We start from the raw sequence: 23,939 nt of genomic DNA on the forward strand, positions 1-23,939 counted from the left end.
GTTCATTCCAGATGTGTGATCCAAATGTTCATTCCAGATGTTCATTTCCAGATGTGCAATCCAGATGTGCGATCCAGATGTTCATTTCCAGATTGCGATCCAGATGTTCATTCCAGATGTTCATTTCCAGATGTTCGATCCAGATGTTCATTCCAGATGTGTGATCCAGATGTTCATTCCAGATGTTCATTTCCAGATGTGTGATCCAGATGTTCATTCCAGATGTGCGATCCAGATGTTCATTTCCAGATGTTCATTCCAGATGTGCGATCCAGATGTGCGATCCAGATGTTCATTCCAGATGTTCATTTCCAGATGTGCGATCCAGATGTTCATTCCAGATGTGTGATCCAGATGTTTATTCCAGATGTTCATTTCCAGATGTGCGATCCAGATGTTCATTTCCAGATGTGCGATCCAGATGTTCATTCCAGATGTGCGATCCAGATGTTCATTCCAGATGTTCTTTCCTGATGTGTGATCCAGATGCTCATTCCAGATGTGCGATGCGATCCAGATGTTCATTCCGGGTGTGCGGTCCAGATGTGCGGTCCAGATGTGCGATCCAGATGGTTGTTCCAGATGTGCGACCCAAATTTTCTTTCCAGATGTGCGCTCCAGTTGTGCGATCCAGATGTTCATTCCAGATGTGCAATGCTAGATGTTCGTTCCAGATGTGTATCCAGATGTTCGTTCCACATGTGCGATCCAGATGCTCATTCCAGATGTGCGATGCGATCCAGATGTTCATTCCAGATGTATGATCCGGATGTTCATTCCAGATGTGCGATCCAGATGTTCTTTCCAGATGTGCGATCCAGATGTTCTTTCCAGATGTGCGATCCAGATGTTCTTTCCAGATGTGCGATCCAGATGTGCGATCCAGATGTTCATTCCAGATGTGCGATGCTAGATGTTCATTCCAGATGTGTATCCAGATGCTCATTCCAGATGTGCAATGCCAGATGTTCGTTCCAGATGTGCGATCCAGATATGCAATGTATATACAGATTTTCTTTTTTTATTTATTCTTTTCTCCATTCTTTCTGTTTCCAAAGCCTCCTATTCTTCCTTTTTCTCTCCTGATCCTCTTTTTTTTTCTTTTTTTCCGCCTCCTCCCAGCCTCCCATTTCCCTCCCCCTCCCCCCACTCCTCTCCCCCTCCCTCTCCAGTCCAAAGAGCAGTCAGGGTTCCCTGCCCTGTGGTAAGTCCAAGGACCTCCCCCCTCTGTCCATATCTAGGAAGGTGAACATCCAAACTGGGTAGGCGCCCACAAAGCCAGAACATGAAGTAGGATCAAAACCCAGTGCCATCGTCCTTGGCTTCTCATCAGCCCTCATTGTCCGCCATGTTCAGAGAGTCCGATTTTATCCCATGCTTTTTCAGTCCCAGTCCAGCTCCCAATAGATCAGCCCCACTGAGGGAAGAAATATTCTTTTTTTATTCTGTATGTTTTGTGTTTTGATTATTATATGGTGAGGAGATTTTTTTTTTTGGTCCAGTCTATTCAGTGTTCTTTATGCTTCTTGAACCTTCAAAGGAATATCTTTCTTTAGGTTGGGAAAGTTTTCTTCTATAATTTTATTAAATATATTTTCTAGACCGTTGAGCTGTACTTCTTCTCCTTCTTCTATCCCAATTATTCTTAGGTTTGGTCTTTTTATTGTATCCCAGATTTCCTGAATGTTTTGTGATGAGAATTTGTTGGTTTTACTGTTTTCTTTGATCAGTGTGTTTATTTTCTCTATGGTATCTTCAGTGTCTGACATTCTTTCTTCTATCTCTTGTAATCTGTTGGTAGTACTTGTGTCTGTAGTTCCTGTTCGTTTACCCAGATTTTCCATCTCCATCCTTCCCTCAGTTTGTGTTTTCTTCATTACTTCCATTTCATTCTTCAAGTCTTGAACCACTTCCCTTACCTGTTTGATTGCTTTTTCTTGTTTCTCTTGGTTTTCTTGGGTATCTTTGAATGATTTATTCATTTCCTCTACCTTTTTGTTTGTAATCTCTAATTGTTTATGGCAGTTTTTCACCTCCTGTTTAAGGTCCTCTATTATTTTCATATAATTCACCTTTGAGTCGATTTCTTCTAATTCTTCTGGAGTAGGGTGTACAATTCTTATTTCGGGATCCCTGGATTCTGGTGATGTCATGTTGCCTTTCAGGTTGTTGGAGGAATTCTTGCCTTGGCGCCTTCCCATCTCTTCCTTCAAATGGAGCCAGGAGAGGCCTGGTGTTTTGGTCCAGTCTTTGCTGTGACTGACTCTCTGGGTGTATCTCCTCAGTGTATAAGCAGGAACCATTCCCTTCCAGATGGAACTCCTCAGCACCGAAACATGGACGCCTGGTAGTCCAATGACCCACGGACAAAGGGGGAACTTGGGGGCGGGGCAGGGCGGGGACAAGTAGAACACAGGAGACCCTGCTGCACAAGCTGAAGGTGCCCACGCTCCCTTTCGAGTGAGGCCTGCCCAGTAGGCAGGCACTCACCGCTCTGGGTGGGTAACCTTAGTGTAGGAGCAGGGAACTGTTCCTGAGCAAAGGACCTTGCAGATAAGGCAGGCTTGGGGGGAGGGGGTCGTGAGAAGGAAAGAAAGCTCTGCAGCAGGAGCTGGGGGAGAGGGGTTTGTGCTCTCTTCCGGGACAATCCACCCCTGGATAGCACACACTCACCTGTCCAGATGGAACTCCTCAGCACCTAAACAGGGATGCCTGGTAGCCCCATGAGCAGGGGACAAAAGGAAGAATGTGGCAGGCAGGGCGGGGTCCAGTAGAGCACAGGAGACCCTGCAGCACAAGCTGAAGGTGCCCTGGCTCCCTTGCTGGGGACCTTGAGGCCTGCCCAGTAGGCAGGCACTCACCGCTCTGGGTGGGTAGCCTTAGTGTAGGAGCTTAAAACTGTTCTTGAGCACAGGTCCTAGCAGACAGACGCTAGGCAGCTTTTTAAAACTGGACCATCTTTCTCTCTCTCTGCACACTGACACCCCAGGCATGTGCACACCCCCTCTAATAAACTCCTAAGCAGGTTTGTTGCGTGTTCCATGTTTCCTTCTCACTCGCACCAGGCAATTTCAGATACAAGATCACTAGGGGCAAAGAGACTGGTTGTTATGTTTCTGTTTCTCCTAGTCATTAGTACCCAGAGCAGAAAGTAGTCTGGAGGTGCCTCATCTTTCGTGCACTCTACTGGTGGGAGGGGCCAGGATTGTCAGAGCCCTGCTTTTAATTATTTTTGTAGAATGTGTGTCATAGTCTATATAATCCAACATGCAAGAGTGACCTGTCCTCCTTGGAAATCTATGCTACTTTCCACCAGGGTGGATCTTTTTTATTGTTTGAGATAAAGTCTCACTAAGTAGCTCCTGGAACTCACTCCATAGACCAGATTGGCCTCAAATTTGGAGAACTGCCTGCCTCTTCCTCCCAAGTGCTGGGATTAAAGATGTGCACCTCCACACTATTGGGGACCAGCCTTGACAAATATACCACTCGCTAGGGTAGGAGTGTTGGGATTTAGAAATATAGTAAAGAATATGAAGATGCACTTAAAAATAATAAAACAGAAACACATAGAATAGTATCAGGAGGGAGTTCCAGTGAGTATTGGAATTGCCTGTGCTTAATTTCCAACTGCTTAAAATACCCCTGACCCCAAAAGGTAGGAATAAGACAAAAACTGCATTAACATGATACAAGGAAATGAACAGACCAGTTGAAGGACATGGGCTACATCCACGTTAAACATTCTGTTAGTAGAAAAAAACATCACACTCACACCCTAGAACAAAACATTCTGTAGGCAACCACTCTCTGGGTGGAATCCAATGTTATCTCCTTAAGGATACTGGAATTTAGTTGGATCCTTTGACTTTTGTTTGAGATAGAAACATCTACTTCTCTGTTCCTGAAATAAAAGGTCTGGCTATTAGCCACACCTGTTGACAATAACCTTGCGAAAGCAGAACTCTCTGACCTAAATCTAGGTGGGACCTTTGTTTGAGGTAGAAACACAATAACCTTGAAGGAATAGAGGTGAGTTCCAACTCTCAGACCTTTGGTCGCTGTGGAAACAGGCTCACATTTTTGGGCCTCCACACCACTCCCCGAATTGGGTGATTCTCTCAGGAATCATCATGTGAATGCATACACCTGAGGATGGAGGGCAGTTATCTGAGCGGTGAACGGCTGCCCACCCCTGCATCTTCGTGCTCTCTCCAGTCTGATGGAGACAGAATGATGTAAAATGCAGGGACTCGGCTGATCCTCTTCTACTTCAGAAGACATCACATCCCTCTCAAGATAGCATCAAATGAGGAAGAAACACAGAGTTCCGGGCTGGCTTCCCTCCAAATTAGTGATGAGGTGAAAACGAAGCCTTTCTGTTAGTAGGCTGGCTTCCTCATAATTACCCTCACAATCTATACATAAATCTCATAAAATGCCACTTTATAAAGAGAATTCTCATTATCCATCCCTTTCAATACTATCGTAAGAGACTGGGTAGACCATGAGGCTTCTCTTTTTAAATGTGACCATCTAGTAATCTCAGAGGATACAATGTAGCAGTATTTCAGTGTGGCCCCAAAGCTGAACTGGCTGTTCTTCTTTATTATATTTATTTACAGTTTTAGACAAATATAGAATGTATAATGAGTATATTCACCTGTATTAGTTAATCTCATCCTCCTCCCTCTCCTTCTGAATCTCTTTCTTCCCAACTAGCCCTCCTCCTATTTCCTCCCCCTTCTTCCCCATGGAGTTTAATTGGGATTGCTCATATGAGCATAGGCAGAGTGTTATTTACTGGAACATGGGCAACTTACCAGTGGCTGCAGCACTGAAGAAAAATGACACTGATTATGATAACTATTAACTTCCAAAACTGCCAATAGTTCCTCAGGGAAGGGAGGAGTCTCACGTCTACCACCCCGTCATCGATGGAACACTGAAGGTCCTCATCTCCTGTAGACCTTTTGGAGGTAAGCAGACCTATGGTGTGTTCATGATTCAATGACCATGTTTTATCTAGACCCAGCATTAAACAGCACTCATCTCCACCCTCAAGTTCTTACATTCTTTCCACCTCCTCTTCAGCAATGTTCCGTGGAGCATGGATTAGGGAAACTGTTACTCAACTCAAAGAGACAGTCAACAGAATGGGATAAAATCTTTGCTGACGGATATCTATCCTAAAAGAAGTAAACCAGTCAACTTTGTAAATAGTCAGTTCCCTATGTTCTGGGGAGGAAGGGTGGACCAGTTAACCAAGTAACTGAGTAGAAAAATATTGCATGCATATTATATCTGGAAAATATGGATTGGTAGTTGTATAGCAATTTCATGAGCTAAGTTCCTCTGTGGCATGTCTTTATAAACTTACATATCCAGCATCATGCTATCTCTACTTTTGTGGGCATCAAATTTATTACTATAATTTGATTCTTTTTCTTCAGTCAGGAAAAATGTAGTGAGGTAAGTATGTTTAGTTATTCTTCTTGTTGCTGTGACAACCTACTTGACAGGACCAACTTTAGACAGCCTGTATTTATTCTGCCTCCTGGCTCTCAGTCCACCACAGCAAGAAGACAAGGCAGCTAGTGCAGCTCACTCCACAGCATAAGCTCATAGCTCAACTTACTCACGTCTCAGCAGATCAAGACACATAGCACTCAGGCTAGAACTAGGTTTGGGTATTATTATCTTTAAAGACCAGCCTCCAGTGACCCAATTTCTCCATCAAGGCTCTACCTCTTAAAGCCCCCAAAACAGCACCAGCAATTGGAGTTCACATACCTAATCCCAGAAGATGCATTCCACATTCAAATCACAACAATGAGAATATTTCAAATGTCCTGGATTTACTAATAACCGGAAGCAAGATAGCAGATCGGTCTCAGGGCATCACTTGCCTTTAGTTTCTCCCATGTCTAGAATGGAGAAAATATTCCTCATACAGGGTTGTTGAAGGGATCACATGGGAAGATATGTGTGACTTTTTAAATGAGGCTAGATGCTGATTGGAGCACAGCTGTCTGTAGGTGTGCCCTCCCTGTCTGTACCGCTTAGTTGTTGTCACCTTGACGCAAAGGGGAGTCATCTGGGGGGGAACCTCAGTTTAGAATTTGTCTCCATCAGGTTGGTCTGTGGGGCATTGTTTTCATTAATGATTGCTGGGGGGGGTTCAGCTCACTGTGGGCAGTGATTGAGCAGGTGGGATAAAGTTCTGTAAGAAAGCAGGCTGAGCAAGCCAGTAAGCCACCATCCTTCAGGGTCTGTGCTTCAGTTCCTACCTCCAGGCTCCTGTCCTGCTTGAGTTCCTGCCTTGAGTTCACTTCTCCCAGTGATGGACTTTGATCAGGAGCTGTAAGTCAAATACAGTATTTATTTCCCAACTTTCATTTGGCTATGGTGTTTATCACAGCAACAGAAAGCAAGTTAGGCCCTGGGACAACGGGGAGATGAATACAAAACATCCTAAGCCATTAAAAGACTTCTCTTAGTGGAAATGTCATAGTGTATCCTTTAAATATTTAGCTTCAAACCTCAGCTATAATTCATTCAAACTGAAAGGGGTTGAAAGACCCTTCAGTGATGTGCATGCTGTCTGTCCTTAGAAAGATATAAATAGATTTGAGTGTTTTCTTCCATGTCACAGTAACTATCCCTCCCTTAATTCTCTTTCAAGAATAAGGAGGAGTTTCCATCCATTTCTGGGTTTATTTTTCTCCCCTTGGGCATTACACGAGACTGATGTTTTTTCTTGGATGAGCTCAGAGCAGTCTGATTCAGAAAGAGTAAGAACACTGTGCCAGAAAAGAGGAAAATAAAGCCGGAATGTTCCTGTCATCCATATGATGGAGGCAGCCTGCGTAATCTGCCTGGCTCTAATTTTATTTCACTCTTGAGCTAATGAATTATAGTCAGCTGCGCTTCTCTCAGAACAAAGACGGTGCAAGATAATTACAGAGAATCTGCAGGAGAGTTCAGGCTTTGAGAGCTTATGTGGGTTCCAAGGAAACGGGTCACATCCGTGCCCTGGATTCATAGATTGGAGTGTGCCTGGCGCAGGAGGCGTCGTGAATGTGGAAACTTCTGATACTGAGTGACAGCAGGTGCTGATGATGAAGGGGCGGGGCACCACCAGGCTTGTATTTGCTTAAAGATTTATCTGTTTAAATATTTTGTGCGTATGAGCGTTTGAGTGTATTTATGTGTGAGTGCCACATGCACACAGTGCCCATCAAGGCAAGAGAAGCCCCTGGATCTGGAGTTAGAGCCAATTGTGAGTTGCTGGGAACTGACTTCAGGTCATCTACGAGAATAAGTGCTCTCACAAACTGGAGGTCCAGTGACATTCCAGAGAGTATTTCTCAGGCTTCATCTCCACCCCTCTAGTAAGTCTAGCTCCCTTTCACCCCTTCCAGAAGGACCTTGGAATCTCCAGATAGCGTCTTCCATTGTAGCCCCAGCAAGTCCTCCTGATTTCTATGAAGGGCTCAGAAGCCCTCCTGCAAGAGAAGAGATTGACTGAGAAATGCATATGAGTTTTTTCAACGATGAGGAGCAATACCAGTTAGGATACTGCTGTTTATATCGGAGCCCTTAGTGTGTGCTTGTAATCAGTCCAATCGCCAACAGATCAGCCTCAGCAACCCCAAAGCCCTCCTTTCAATCTTAGATAAATACGTTATATTAGCTACAATAGGACCCAGGTAGACTATGGCACATCCCCATTTGGGGAAGCCTGGCACAGAAAGTCAAACCTTTGTGGTTGAACAGACCCAGAAGCAAACAGCCACCACCAGGTCTCATCTGTGGTACTGAATTCTGTGCCTGACTTTTCCAAGTCTGGTGTTACTTACAGACAGTTACAAATTGGGATCCCAAGGACTTTATTTTACCGAATACTTGCATGTAATTTTTAACTGCTTAGCAAATCTCAACTCATTTAATTCTTGGTTAGGCCCATGAAATAGATGCTGTGCCGTGGTTGAGGTCATGAAGGCTCAGCCCTAAATGGATGTCGTTTCAAACTCCTCCCTTCAGGGCTCAGGGATTTATGTAGAAGAGGAGGGTGGAATGATTGTGAGCCAGTGATGGCAGATGACTCCAAGGAAACAGCGTCTTCCAGACACAATGGAGCTGGTGCACACACGAACTCACAGAGACAGGGACACCATACCCAAGAACTGCACACATTCAAACCAAACAGAACCCCAGCACTGAGGAGGGGAAGTGCACACAAAGTCACACACCTAACTGAGAAGCTATTTTCAGTCAACACCTACTGGGAGAAAGAAACTCAGTTTTCTCCAAAGGAGTGTCACTGGGTATATCTGGTTGCATCAACCATACTCAAGGGCAGGCCCCATGACCTGGAGTAGCTGACCGATACAAAATGGACTCTCTCTTGCCGGGCGGTGGTGGCACATGCCCTTAATCCCAGCACTTGGGAGGCAGAGGCAGGCGGATCTCTGGGAGTTCGAGGCCAGCCTGGTCTACAAGAGCTAGTTCCGGGACAGGCACCAAAGCTACAGAGAAACCCTGTCTCGAAAAAAAAAAAAGGACTCTGTGTGTGTGTGTGTGTGTGTGTGTGTGTGTGTGTGTGTGTGGTATTTTTTTGTCTTATTGGTTTTGATTTTTTTTAAGTTTGTTTTGGGTTTTTTTGGTGGTGTTTTATTTGTACATTTGTTTTGTTGGGTTTTTTGAGAGAGGGAAAGACAGAGAAAGAGAGACCATGAACTTGGATGACTAGGGCAGTGGGCCTAGGAGGAGTTGGGAGAGGGAAAACTATATAATTAAAATATTATCATATGAAATACAATAAGAAATAATTTGTGGACCTGGGGAAATAAATAGCTCAGTCAGTAAAGTGCTTGTCATACAAGAACAAAGGTCATTGGTACCCAGGTAAAGAGCCAGATACGGTCTCATGCACCTGTAATCCCAGTGCTGGGGAGGCAGAGACAAGAGGGTCTCTTCAGCTTGTAGGCCAGCCAGGATAACATAACTGGTAAGCTTTTGGTTTAGTGAGGGACTAGCCTTTAGTCTCAAAAAAATAAGGTGGAGAAGTATGGTGGTTTGAAGGTCAAATGTCCCCCATGGTCTTTGACATTACAATACTCAGTCTTCCGGTCTTCCGTTGATGGTCCTGCTTGGGGAGGCTGAGGAGGTGTGGCCTTACGGTAGGGGGTGGAAGATGAGCGTTTAAAAGCTTGTACCAATTCCAGTTTGCTCTCTCAGTTTGGTGCTTTGAGATGTGAGCTCTCAGCTTCCAGCTCTGTCCTCCACGTCTTCTGTCTGCTGTCCCTACCTTTATGGGCTCTCGCCTGCTTGAACTGAAAGCCCTAAGTTAACTTTTTTTTTTTGGTTTTTCAAGACAGGGTTTCTCTATGGTTTTGGAGCCTGTCCTGGAACTAGCTCTTGTAGACCAGGCTGGTCTCGAACTCACAGAGATCCCGCCCGGCTAAGTTAACTTTTCTTGAAGTTCCCTTTGGTCATGGTGGCTGCCCCAGCAATAGGAAACTAGCTAGGACAAAAAGTGATTGGGGACCACACCTGGCCTGCACACACACAGGTTCGTACCCAGACACAAACATGCACGTACAAAACAACAACCAAATAAATCATAATAATTTCTGTATGCTCATTTAAAAGTGAGTGCCCACCAAAGATACTTGGGTGGCTTTATAAGGGAGATGAAAAGCTTGGAATCAAGAGACTAAAATTCTAGGTTTATTTTTATTATTAACTAGGAGATTCTGCTCTTCTTTAGTTAAAAAGAAATTATAAGGAACTCAGTGCTTTATGTGGCCTCAACTGACATCCATTCTGACTCAGAGGAAATTGCTGTGTCCTAGAGCAATAAGCTTTGGTTTCTTGGGTTGAAATCTCTTGTTTTCATATCCTATTGCAAACATTTAGGAATGGAAATGAAGTCATCCGACCTTATTGTTATTCACGTCTCGGAGCCTGCAACTAAGGGTACGTCTTGACCCTGGTCATCTCCGAAAAATTGAGATTCAGGATGGGAAGTCTCAAAGGATGCCTTCTTCCACTCCTGGGGCTCTCATTCTTTTTATGGGGCTGGAGCCAATCATTATTAACAATTGTGGGAAGCAAGTGCCAATCTCATGGCTAACACAGAGGCTCTTATCACCCACCCTGCTCTGTTAAACCAAAGCAACTTTCAACACAGTCACAGAAGCCAGTGGAAGGACTGGCAATCCAGGGTTCTGAGAGGCTGGGAGAAGTAGTGTGTGCAAATCCTCAGAGCATTTGTTTGCAGGACAAGGAACTCGCAATAGCTGGCTTACAAAAATGGGAACTGAAGTTGTAGGGGAGCGTAGGTACTGCTCGGAGCCTGTCACGTGCAACGCTAACCCCAGATGGACTGGCCTTGCAAGCGTGTATTCCATCCAGAACCCAGGCAGCTTTTCTCCATACCTCTCTTTCACATTTCCTGGTCTCTAATGCATGACTTCCAAATCAACCTCATTTTGCCAACGGCTGCCACTCCTCACTGATCCACTTGCGAGTCCCCAAGCCTTGTTCAGATGACCCTCAGTTCCTCTAAGCAATAGCTAATTGCTCCACAGTGGAGTGTTGGGAGTGCGTGTTTGCCTATGTATGTTTGTATATGTGCATATATGTGTGTGTGTGTGTGTGTGTGTATATTTATGTGAGTCTCTGTATGTGCCTGTGTGTATACGGCAGAAGTCAATGTTGGGGGTCCTCCTCAATTGCCTTACACCTTAATTTGTTGTTGATTTTTATATAATCTTTTATTTGTTTGAAAATTTCACATATATATACATTGGTCATATCCATAATCAACTTTCCCTCTCAAATCCCCTGTGAGGGTTAACTTTGTCAAACCTGCCACCAAGGATCACCTGCAAAAAGGGTTTTAATGAGGAGGTTATTTATATTGACATAGACTTTGGGCATGTTTGTGGGGAACTGTCTTAAGTCAATTATGGGAAGACCCAGTCTACAGTGGACAATCCCATTCCCTGGAGAGGGGGGCCTTGAGCTGTATAAGGATGGAGGGACCATGCTGAACACAGCCAAGCAAGCCAGCATGCCTGCATTTGGTCCTCTCTGCTTTTGACCATGGGTGTGACTAGCTGAAGTTCCTGCCTTCACTTCCCTTTGATGGACCATTGCCTGGAATTGTGAGCTGAAATCAATCCTCGCTCTGCTAAGCTGCATGTTGTCAGGCTATTTTTACCACCGCAAACAGAAAGGAAGCTAGAACATCCCCCAGCACATTTCCTTCTAGCCGTCACAGCCTTTCATTTATGTTTTCAGTAACCCACTGAGTCGGGGATTGGTGCTGTCTGCTGGAATACTGACTGGTCTTGTGTAGACCTTCCGGTCAGAGACAGGTGACCACCCTCCTCCTCCTCCCCTCCTCCTCCTCCTCCTCTTCCTCCGCCTCCTCCTTGTTCCTCCCAGGCAATGTTGCCTGAGCCTTGCAAGACAGATTGGCTCAACAAAGGTGTCCCATTTAGGGCTAAGCATGCAACGGTCACTTGTTCTCAGCACTCTGGCCAGTTATGAGTCTCTGCTTTCCCTACAGCCCACTTCAGCTTCTCCAGCTGAAATTGAAAGAGCACACACTTCCAGAGTGAATCACCGCCATGGCTGTGCCGAGTTGAAAGGTGGAGATCTCAGGTCCTTCTGGGTCTAGCAGGTACTACGAGGTGCTGTGTGCAGAGAAGGTGAATGGAAGCCGCTGATCTCGGCAGCCTCAGTGTTCTTGGACCTCTGGTGTGTGAAAAAAAAGTTGTAAGTCCTTTCCTGGTAGTTTCCTGCCACACCCCCTTTCTGGTACTGCATGTTGGCAGTGTGAGAGAACCAGCATTCCTTCTGCAGTGTCTCTACCTTAATTTTCGGGACAAGTCCTTTCGCTGGATCTGGACCACTCCAGTAAAACCAGCTGGCCAGTCAGCCCCGGGATGCTCCAGTCCTTTCTCCCACAGGACTGGGATTACAGGTACTTGGCTGCTGTATCTGGCTTTCTATCTAGGTGCTGGAGATCTGAGATCAGGTCTTCATGCTGTCTCAACCATCCCCCAGCCTCTGTTTCAGTGTTTGATTTTTTTGTTGTTTTCTCATTAGCTCTTTAAGAATTTCATACAATGTATTTTCATCCTGGTCACCCCTCCCCCAGCTCCTTCAAGACCCACCTATGCCTTTTTCCTACCCACCCTACTTTGTGTCCTCCTTTTTTTTTTCATCCAAGTCCAATTTGTGCTGCACATCCATCTTTGGGTGTGTGGCCTTCCAGCCAGCAGCTGTCCATTGCCAATAGCTCCTCTTCTAGGAACAGTGATTGATTCCCCTCTCCCCTCTCCATGCTGGGATTTGGTCCAGCTTGAGCTAGTTCAGAGCTTGTGCATGTTGTCATGATCACTGTGAGCTCACATGGACTGCTGCCCTGTTCAGAAAACACCATCTCCTTACAATCATCTGCCACCTCTAGTTCTTACTGCCTCCTCTTCTGCCCTGACCTCCGAGTCTGGGGAGGAGGGGCTATGATAGAGAAGACCCGCATAGGGATGAGCACCCCACAATTATTCTCTGCCTTGCAACCAGTTGTGGGCCTCCGTGTTAATCACCATCTGCTGCAAATAGAAGCTTCCATGAGAAGAGTTGAGAGAGTGAACACGGGTATAACGATAAGCCACTAAGAGTCAGTTTGATATCATTTCTTCCTTCAGTATTTATGTCTCAGTGCACAGTTGTTACACCAACCCGGCTTAGGTCTGGCATGTCATTGAAGTTTCTAACCCACCAGTCGTCAGAGTCACAGGCGACTTCTAAAGACATCCCATAGGACTGCTTTCTCCAGCATGAGTGCTTTTGAAAATAAGGCGAATGGAGAGAAATAATTACAACCGAGACAGAGCAGTGGCTTCTCGGGAAACATGAGATGTTTGCTTCCACTGAAATTGGAAGAACAGCTTTGTTTCTTGGCTTTTGTTTTTTAAAAAATGTCAAGAAAAGTTGTTGTTTTTTTTAAAAAAAAAAGTAGATGGTGAAGCAAAGGTGTTTGGGGTACCCTATGCTATTAGGTAGAGTTTCTGGTTTCAGCTTCCTGTGGACACTCTGATCTAACTCTCCTTTCCTCCCCCAGTAAATAGAATACAAAATACAGTTTGTTCCCTAAGGGCCTTGGGAAAATGGCGTGGTTTTCTCTGAAGAAATACCCTGGGTGTCGTTGAGAACCGTGAAGTCCTTTCTAAGCACCAAGAAGCTTTAGAATTTCTGGAAAGGCTTTCTGTTAGGCAGGGGTTACCTATCTGTTGGCTTCCTACCAACAATGTGAAGCCAGAAAGATCACTAGCATCAGCTGTAGACTCTCTCAAGTGTAGCCCAATCGTTTGACTCCACACACAGAAAACACACAAGTAGCTCTACTCCAGAGCGTCTTTAAACACAAGCATGCAGTCATTTTGAAAAAAAAAAGCAATAAAGATATAATAATCCATAAACTAAGAAAATCTACACATCTTTTTGTATACATATACATACAGGTAATATTTTAACTAAATTAAATTGTATTTCCTGTTTTGTCTTTCCACCTATCTTTTCAAACTAACAAATTTGACCCTGGAATAAGTAACTAGTGGTTATTAAAGCATCTGGTTTGTAGTTTTCTGGGTCCCTGAGCTGTTAGCATATTTCACCTTCATGGTCACTTCTTAAGGAGGAAACATCAAGAAAATGAAGACACTAGAGCCCAGAGAGGCTGAGGGACTTACCCAGACGCACAGAAATAGAAGATGGAAACACCACGCCCACACCGGCCGCCCTATCTCCCCACTTGCACTTGTGTCTGAGCTTCACCCTTTCCCTCCGCGGAGGCTTGAAGGCAGGGAAGGGGGCAGGCGCGCCCAGGGAGAGAAGACCCTAAGCGAACAGGGCGATCCTGTGTAGTCTTTGCAACCTGGGGAGATGTGAATAAAGTTAGAGGCATGGCCTTCAGGAGGATTTTAACTTTCAGTATTTTGATTCTTTGATTAATATTTAAGCCTGAATCCCTATGATTAATTATATTTACATACATCTCCCTTAACGTTTGCTGAGTAATGAAGACCATTGCGTTCAGTAATAGAATTTCGCAAACAGGGCTCTATGAAATGACCAATCTTCTATAAGTCTTATTGTCTCCTCTCCCCCGCCAAAAGATAATGTCTTATTTTGCTTATTGGCCCTTTTCTCCAGTATCTTGATCACTGTCCAGTATTGGAATGCAGCTGTTGCTGTGAGATCTAGCCCAGCCTCGGTTACACAACAAGACCTACCTATTGGCTAAAAACAACAACATATCACAGGACACATACTAAGTGACATATTCCAAAGGAATATGTTGTTAATTGTCTGAATACAAGGGTAATAATATATAAATAATAAAATGTGTATTACAGTGTCTTAGTGTTTGCATGGAGTTTTTCTTAATGAACAAACATGTAAAGTAGGAAAGAATATGTTATAAGCTCGAAGGGTTCGTAATTTTTTTGACCTGACTCCATAAAGGTGCTCTTGGCTTGAGGAATTTCACATCTTCAACACTTCTCTCGGATATTTATGAGGCCATTGGAACATTCTTTTCACAATTCTGTGTGATTTTGTTTACGAACTGGGTTGCAACCAGAGGGAAAGTAAAAATGAGTTCCAGAAATGTACTTCTAAGAAGTTAAATGCACGGTTGTTCTAGTTTGCTTTCTGTTGGTGTGGTGAACGCCATGACCAAAGGCAGCTTGAGGAGGAAGGGGTTGATTACAGCTTAGAGGTTACAGTCTGAGATCGAGACGAGAGGCAAGCCAGGGCAAGGAGCTCAAAGCAGGAACTTAAATCAGAAACCACAGAGGATCACTGCTTAGTAGATCGCTTCCTCTGGCTTTCTGAGCTACCTTAAACTGCCCAGGCCCACCTGCCTAGAAATGGCACCCCTCACAGTGAGCTGAGCCCTCCCACATCAATCAACAACCAAGAAAATGCCACCCTCAGTCATGACCGCAGGGCAATTTGACAGAGGCAATTCCTCAACTAGTGTTTCCTTTTCTCAGGTGTGTATAGGTTTGTGTCAGATCGGCAAAACTGACTCTGACAATGATTATGACTAGCAACAATAATCACTTGATGGAGGAAAATTAAACTAAGTAGAAATTGACTTGATTGAAGTTCTTCCTTGTCATTAAAGTGTTCAAAATTTAGGCTCCTAATAAACAGGAGGAGAGAGCTGGGGTGGAGTTTAGGTGGTAAGGTGCTTGCTTAGCGTGTTAGAGTAAGCTACACATTGAAATCCTTGTTAAACAGAGTAAGTAATTTGTAAAAGAACAGTGAGAGAGAGGAAACACGCTGAGGAAAATTGGCCTATTCTAAAGGGAGATGGGAATAAAGAATTGAAGCAAAGCACAGAAAAGTAGAAAAACAAAAATATCAATCCAAACAAGTGTAATCAGAACAAAGAAACATAAATTATATTTTTAAAATACTAATGAAAGTTAAGAGACTTTAATCATAGAATTTTGTATTAAATAAATTCCAAATTATAATATCATTTAGTGAGATGAAAAGCTATTATGTAATATACCAGAAAACTGACAAAGTTGAGCCTTAAAATATCAGTAGCATAGGTTTAAAATTGGTTTGAAACATGTCCAAGACGGTGTTTGACTTTATGTGTAGTGTGTTTGGTTTTGTGTGTGCGTGTGTGTTGTCTCTGTAACAGCAATGTGTTGAAAGTGAAAGCCAACAGAAGTATAAAACTATGAATGTTTTCAGGTGAGATTTTAATATTAAATTATTGTAAATTAAGTCATCAGAAAGTTAATAATGATGTTGGAAGTTAAACATACAACATTGGATGATGATCACCTCTGTAGAACTTTCTGTTGACTCTTAGATAATCTTCATTCTTTCCAATTATCCAGGGAATGTTTTCAAAGACAGCACATTCCAGGCAGGCCATAAAGGACATTTCAATGAATAATTTTTAAAGCCACGTAGATTATAATAGCTGACCATAATATAGCAAGGTAGGAACTGAATTCCAGAAAGGGAGAAGAGAAAGAGGAAGAAGAAGGAGGCATGGCCTTCTAAAAGAGAAGGCATTGGGAGAAGAGGGAGGATGAAGAGAGGGGAGAGAAGGAGAAGAGAGGAGAAAGGAGGGAAGGGGAGGGGAGGGGAGGAGAGAAGAGGAGCAGGCAGAGACACAGAGAAATTGAGAAATACACTAACATAGTCTTGCCTCCCTGGAAATTTAAAAATGGTTTGAAATTCTTTATGGGTCAGAAAGGAAACCATGGTGGAAATTATAAATAAGGCACATTTGATTTGATTCACGTGGCCACGTCTGGTAGCACAGTGAAAGTCATGTAGTGGTTTCCACAACCATGATTGCAGCTCCGATAGTCACTGCTGCTGACACGGGGACCTCCCCTGCTCTCGGATGTGGGCAGAGGTCTACGTTAAAGGAAGCACACAATCAAGCAATCTTTATACATCAGATGCTTCTGAATCAGAACAAGGCAAACAAAAGCAGGGGTGTATGTTCGCAGCCCGTCCGGTCTTCAGTCAACCAAGGACAGCTCTTCCTCCAAAAGTCATGGGCTGTAGAACAGAGGGAGGAAAATGTGCAGAGGTTGCACAGAGCTAACATCTGTCCTATAGTGCCGGCTCTGCGGAATACTTGGGATGGCACTGCCAACACCCTTTCCATAACATCATAATGTCAACATTCCAAAGGAGTCCAGAGCTTCTCAGGGTCTAGGATGCCAGAGAAAGGATGGAGAGCAATCCCCACAAATCCTGGGGTTTTGTATAAAAGCAACGGCTAGGAAGTAGGACATAGCAAAACTCTGCCAGCACAGTTGAGTCTGGATACCATCCTAAGAATGCCCCATTTCAATAATTGGAAGAGCATCCAAATGAGCCAAAGCTTGGTGTCCCATGACAGCATCAGGTAATTATTCCTCTCTCTCCTTTCCTTTGTGTTGCCAGGGTGAGCAAAGAATGTGGGTAACACAGACTTCCTGTGGCAGATTTGGTCAGTTGGCCAACCAAAATTTTATATATATAATTTATATATAGATATATTTTTATACATATTATATATAATATTTACATGTTATATATAGAATTTTTTCTTCTCTCATATACTACATCCCAACCACAGTTTTCCCCCTTTCCTCCACTCCTCCCAGTTCTCCCCAGTTTCATCTCTCCCTCCCCTTAGATATTTTTGACACAGGCAAAGACAACACGTTATTAAAGGGATACTTTTGTAGATAGGTATTTTCTCTTCATATTGATTTCCTTTCATGTGATTACATTGCAAATGACTTACTAAGTAAACGTGGTGATGACGTTAAACAAAAGCTGCCTGCCACACTTACTACTCTATGACTCCACAGCTCAAAGTGAAAGTTCAGGAAAGGATCAACCTTGAAAGTGAACCCCAAAACATGGGTCAACATTTACACAAAACACTCAGACCTTTTTCTAAGAAGATGAAATTCATTAAAATGGTTTCTCAGGCAAGGTTTCACTATATAGTTTTGGCTAGCCCAGAACTCACTATGTAGACCAGGCTGGCCTAGAACCAGCGGAGATTCTCCTGCCTCTGCCTCATGAGCACTGGTATGAAAAGCACGTACCACAACAGCTGGATCCTTGTTTTCTTTTGAAAACATACTCATTTCCTCTGGAGCCTCCATCCATCCATCCTAATGGCAGAGAAGAATGGAAATTGTCAACGGAGTATTCCTTCTGAATCGGGTCACTCTGAGACAAGCAACTTCCCTGAGAAAATAGCCACTATATTCGAGGGACACAACTTCCCTTCTGAGAAGTCCCTTTGGCCTTTCCTTCTTTCCAAATACAGGCAAAGAAATTTCCAGAAGATGGGAGAAGGAACTGGAAAGCATTGTTTATGGAGGAAGGCAGAAGAGTGATTCTGGGCAGCCCCAGTCACTGAGAAGACTGCAAGCTCCCCACATTACCCAAGTGGAAAAGAAAATAGAAGCATCCTGTGGCAAAGGTCCTTGGAGCCTTTGGTATCCCGGCTATGAGATTGCCCTTGTTCCTAAGCTGCTGACTAATGTTTGCTGGAGTTTAGCTAATGCCACTGTCTGTTGTGGAGTGTCCCGTTGGCATCTGCTACTGATGCCCAACATCACTCAGACCTCTGCTCCTCATATCATTCAGATCCGTGCTCTCTGTGTCCTCTTGAATACTTGCCCTGGTCCCAAGCCTGGAATAGGGCAGTGTTGTCCTCAGCATGTTGGTGACCTCTTACTGAGGTAGAAAGAGATCCAGACCACGAGGAACCCTTCTTGACCATGGTGGACACAGTGGGGATGCTGGGAAGGGTTGGGTCTAAGCGCCCTTGAGTTTCTAATGTGTCAACAATCCCTGCCCTAAGTTTGCTTAAGCCTGGTAGGGAAGCTCAGAGTGATTCTGCAGAGATCAGTTGTACCCTTTCAGAGTCTTTTGGCTTCCTCCCCCTTTGCTCCTCTTCTGTCCTTCCTCCTTTGTCAATAGTTTCCATTTCTTCTTCCTTTCTACCAGGAATTTCCACTTTCTGTGCTTGCTCTATAGGATGACATTGATCTTCCATGATCCAGCTGGACTCTGCTTTCCCAGTATTATGGTTGCCTGTTTATGCCATCATGCCTAACTATAAGAAAAACAAAAAACAAAAAGCATGGATTCTGAGGATCAAACCCAGGTCCTCAGTCCTGCAAGGCAAGTATTTTATCAACTAAATTACCTTCCTAGCCCTCCTCCTCTCTCTGATAGTTTCTTACTATGGAGCCCAGGATAGACTCAAACTCAGGATATTCCCGCCTTAGCCTCCTGATTATCCTAGATGTCGGTATCACAAGGACACGTCATCCACGCCTGTAATCTACCTGTCTATCCATGCCCATCTTTGGGCAGCCTTCGTTGTCTAATTTTCAATTAAATTTGAAAACTACTGAGTACAGCACACCAGGATATTCCAGTGCACACCCATTGCTGGACTAGGGTAGACTCACCCATCACTTCTACACCCTCCACACATGACATCAGGGCTACCAGCAGACCTTCCAGGGTTCCAAACAGACTGCATTTCCTGTCAAACTGACAGCCATATTTGCAAGTCCAATATTTATAATAGGATGGATAAAATAAACCTGGGGAATTCCCAGCATGAATCAAGTGGCATGCTAAGTGCTTTACATGAGTTATAGCAGTTACCCTTCCCAACAACCCAGCAATTTGCATATCTATAATTATCTATACTTTACTGATAACAACATGGGGTTCAAACCTAAAGTTAAAAAGTAGAAAACAGCAGAGCTAAGCACTGAACCACTCAGGCTTCTCTATCACTGCAGAACTTGTGTATTATACCGACAACAGAGAACTGAGCCCCGCACAAGAGTGAAATTCTAGACCTGCAAACCAGAAGCCCCTTGTGACAATCCATTCTTTCAAGTCATGTGCCTTGCCCTCTGTTGTCCCCAGAATTATGCATTCTGCTCCACCGATTGCTAACCAACCACCCAAATATTATACTTCCGAAAAGCACCACCAACACTGTCAGAACAGCAAACAGAAGCAGAGATAAGCGGGGCGAAGCACAGGACAGTGTGTCCTCGGACGTGGGCAGCCTGGCAGCAAAGCAAACAGGCCTGTGAAATTTAATAGGAAGGCAACTCAGCTGGAGAATGCTATGAAGGGCTTCAGGGCTCTCCCCTTTTGTTTAAAATACTTGGTTCAGGAAGAAAACTTAATCTGGAAGAGTAGATTTTAGAAAGCTGAGCTACACTCCTGAAATGCCACACAGTCCGTGCTAAATGGGGAGACTATGCCATCTTAGAGTATCAAGCGCACTCTGCCTTTTTTGCTTATCTATTTGGTGAGGAGAGAGAGAGAGAGAGAGAGAGAGAGAGAGAGAGAGAGAGAGAGAGAGAGAGAGAGAGAGAGAGACTGTTCTCTCTTCCCACCATACAGCTCCCAGAGACCAAACTGCTATCATTTGCAAAACGTATTGTCGATCCTTGACCCACCTCAAGCAGACTGGGTGTCTCAAGCTCTGTGATCTGTTCTTCGAGTCTTTCTAGCATGGCTTTGATAGTTACAGCAACAAACGACAAGGCTTGACATTCAAATGATGTGTTACCAAAAGGCTTCATTCCTTCATAACACTAGTAACAGGTTTCCCCATCTTAGGGGCTCCTGAGCGTCATCCCCAACCTTCCTATGAAAACCCTTCTCTTTAAGAGTTCTTCAGCATCCAGCAACACCAACAACCCCCCTTGAACAACTGTTCAATTCCAAACACTAACAATGGGGCCAGGGAGGTAGCTCAGTGGGTAAAGTGTTTGCCTTGCAAGCCTGAAGACCGGAGTTTGACCACCAGAACTTACATAAAAATGCTGAGCATGGAGACATTGCCCTGCAATCCCAACATTAGGGAATTCAAAACAGGAGGATCCCTGGAGCTCACTGGTCAGCCAGTCTAGCTTAACTAGTGAGTTTCTAGCCGATGAGAGAGGCTATCTCAAATGAAGTGGTTACATTCCTGAAGATGGCACAGAAGCTTGTCCTCTGGTCTCCATATAAATACATGCACATGCAGAGACTTGTGTACCAGAACATACACATGAACACAGACATATGTAAAGAAATACACTGGCCTCTCCCTTGAGAGCTTCTTTCCTCAGTTCCGTCAACTCAATGTGTCTGCACGTCTCGTTAGCACTGCTTCCAAAACCAACATCCATCCAGCCTCCCTTAGCCACCTCGTGTGACACTGGTCCTGTGCGCTCCACCAAATCCCCCCTCCCTCCCTCCCTCCCTCCCTGTTTCATTCTTTTTCTCTTCAACCTATTCTTCAAAGGTCGGCCAGATTAATTTTCATAAAGTGCAAATTCCAGCACGGCACTCTCCCCTTTATTCCATCACTTTCAGAATAAAATCTAAAATCCTACTTATTACCCATGGGGCTGTGTGGCCTGGCTCGAGGCCACTCCTTAGCCTCATCTCATGCCACTTCCCATCTCAGCCACTCTGACCACAGTGCTTATCTCTGTTCCTTAACTATTCTTAAACTCTGCTTCAAATACTTTGTTTCCCCCGTGTGAGCTGTGCAATCCCCAGTCTCCATCCGGCTGGTAGCCCCGACTGAGCCTCAGGGTCTCCGCTCTAAATCCTGTTGCCAAAGAGCCTTTTCCAACCTTCTCATTTCAGCATCTCTCCCCCACTGTAGCTCCTGGTTTTCTTTCTGGAAGCTTCCATAAATTCTGTTACCTTACTGGTTTACTTACTGACTCTGTCCTGCTGTGGCTCTAAGATCCAGCATAGATCCTGGAGGAAAGAACAGATAACAAACAGACAGACAGACAGATAGATGTTACTACATTTGCCAGCGGACTACCTGTTCCACCTTCATTAAAGCATATATTAGAAACAAAAAAAAAGGAAGAAATACCACTACTTCTAAAAAAAGAAAAAACTTGTTAAGATTGCAGAAGACACTTTCTGATTACATTGAGGGGAGTAGGAATAAATATGTTTACTTTCAGAGAGATAGAAATCTGGTCACACCCTCTTAGTTACTGAATTTGGGGCCTTTTGAAAATTATTATTTTCTTATCAATATTTTATGAGTAGAATTTTTGACCATCAGTAGCTGTCCTCTGGAAGAGCATCCCAGCTCTCAGGAAGCCCCTGGATGACTCCATTCCGCCTGACAAGGCCTGGCTTAATTGAGTCCTATGGGCTCAGATAGATTTGCACATGTATCTACTAAGGTAGAAGCCCAATGCCTCGCTGCAGCTTTGTAAACAAAAATCCCAAGGCATGTGGAGCACTTTCAGAATGGGCCACTGGAGAAATGCATAATCACTTATTTATTGAGTGTAGATTTCCTTAATGTTCCCAACTCTGCCTCAGGGTTGTCAGTTCAAATGTCACAGCTTGCCAAAAACGCTGAGGAATCCAATGAGCAAGACACAGAACAGATGTTTTCCTAAGCTTAACCATTTTGTTTTCCTTTGGAAAAAAAAAAAAGCCTAGCTCCCCGCCGCTGTGTATACAGGAATTGCTGAAGTTGAATCTTTGGAGAGGAACAAGAGATATCAGAAGGGAGCAAAGCTTTGGAAACCACAATGCCAGAAACCAAGCTCAAACCCAAAAAAGGAAACTGGTACAGCTTCTCACATCTGGATGCAAGAGGAAAACATCAGGTTCCTGTCCAGTAATGTGTAGTCCAGAGGGTGATGAAGACAGAAGGGGCCATCTAGAAGTTTGATATTTCTAAATCCCAGTAACCACAGACAGAATAATAGGGCTTGAACTTAGTTTCTTTGGTTTGGACAAAAAAATAATAAATACAAGAGACATATTATCATTTAGTAATCCTGCAGATGGATGGACTAAGCTCAAAATACCAGAAAAAAGTTATGTCCTGCCTTCTGAGCCTTGACCCAATTACTGGACACCCTGATGCAATCCTAAAATTCCTTTAACTAATCTCAGGCTAGCCTGACCCTACCCCAGCACACCCTTAACCAGTCCCAAAACAGCCTGATTCATTCAATCCTAGGACACCTTGACCCAATCCTAGGACAGCCTATCCAACCCCAGGACACCTTTAGCCAGGGCTAAGACATTCTGACTCGACCCCAGGGTACCAGTAATCAACCCCAGACATAATCTTCTTAGATAAAAATGCATTCCTTCGATTTTATGGTCATGACTGTGGATTTTGTGTTGCTCAAAAAGGGAGAATACATGTCAGGCCTGGTGACACAGGACTGTTGTCTCAGTTACTTGGGAGCCTAAAGGAAGATATTCCAAGTGCAGTTGGCTGCATGTTAACAAGAACCTATCTAAAAAGTGAAAATAATGAATTTTTTAAAGCTAGTTGGGGTTGGGAATGTGGCTCCATTAGTAGAAGGTTTGCCTAGTACAGAGAGAGAGAGAGAGAGAGAGAGAGAGAGAGAGAGAGAGAGAGCCGGGTTTAGTGGCCAAAATCACTTAAATGAACATAGCAGCACACATATGCAATCCTAGCACTCCAGAGGTAAAGTTAGGATATGAAATCCAAGGGAATATAGTTCAGTCAGAAGCAGAGAAATTGCCTATTATACTCCAAATCCTAAATTTAGTTTTCTCTCTTTCCTCTCTCTATCTCTGTCTCTGTCTCTGTCTCTGTCTCTCTCTCTCTCTCTCTCTCTCTCTCTCACACACACACACACACAGCCCTCAACTCTCCCTCCCCTGTAGTTAATATTTTCAATCACTTGTTTTGTTTCTCTCTACCCTCACCCACCCAATACGCTCCCATCTGCCCATCAAATAGAGATTGCCTAGCTCGTGCCAAGGACAGCACTATGTGACAGAGAAACAGTTGCTCGGAGTAGGCAGAAACTGGGACCTCGTGGCGTCAAGAATCTCATAAAGGACTAGACATGTGAGCGGAGCATTAAAGTGTGGCTGGCTATTATATAACTGGATTTACTCAAGAGGCATTGGTGACCAGAGGAAAGGTAGATCTGCCCCTGGAAGTAGGAACGGGAGGTGTCATGGACAGTATACAAAGGAAGTGACTCTAGGTCTTCCTAGAGAATGGAGACAGGATTAGTTAGAGTTGGCAGAAGGAAGAAAACTGCTGCATTCTGGTTTGAGGGAGAAACTTTGGCCAAGTTACAAAGGCTCAGGAGTCTGGAACATCACTAGGAAATACAGCAAGGACAGAGACGTGAGCAGACCTGCATCAGGAAGAACAGTGGGACTCTTGCAGAGAGAGATGGCGGGTGCTTGGGAATCCCTGACGATCCATGTTTGAAGATCCTAAAAGAAATAAAATGGCCAGGCAGTAGTGGCGCACTCCTTTAATCCCAGCACTCGGGAGGCATAGGAAAAGGGAT

The 23,939-nt window shown here is 44.2% G+C and overlaps 1 protein-coding gene across 1 annotated transcript in view; it reads left to right on the plus strand.

The window, feature by feature from the left end:
* Positions 1-16,910: 16,910 nt before the first annotated feature.
* Positions 16,911-23,939, plus strand: part of LOC142831831 (uncharacterized) — a 29,152-nt gene continuing 22,123 nt past the window's right edge. The window contains exon 1 of the mRNA XM_075942246.1: positions 16,911-16,978. Coding sequence (XP_075798361.1) covers positions 16,911-16,978 — 68 coding nt within the window. The remainder of the gene's footprint in view (positions 16,979-23,939) is intronic.

Source organism: Microtus pennsylvanicus, chromosome 11, assembly GCF_037038515.1.
Source record: "Microtus pennsylvanicus isolate mMicPen1 chromosome 11, mMicPen1.hap1, whole genome shotgun sequence".
Taxonomy (NCBI): domain Eukaryota; kingdom Metazoa; phylum Chordata; class Mammalia; order Rodentia; family Cricetidae; genus Microtus; species Microtus pennsylvanicus.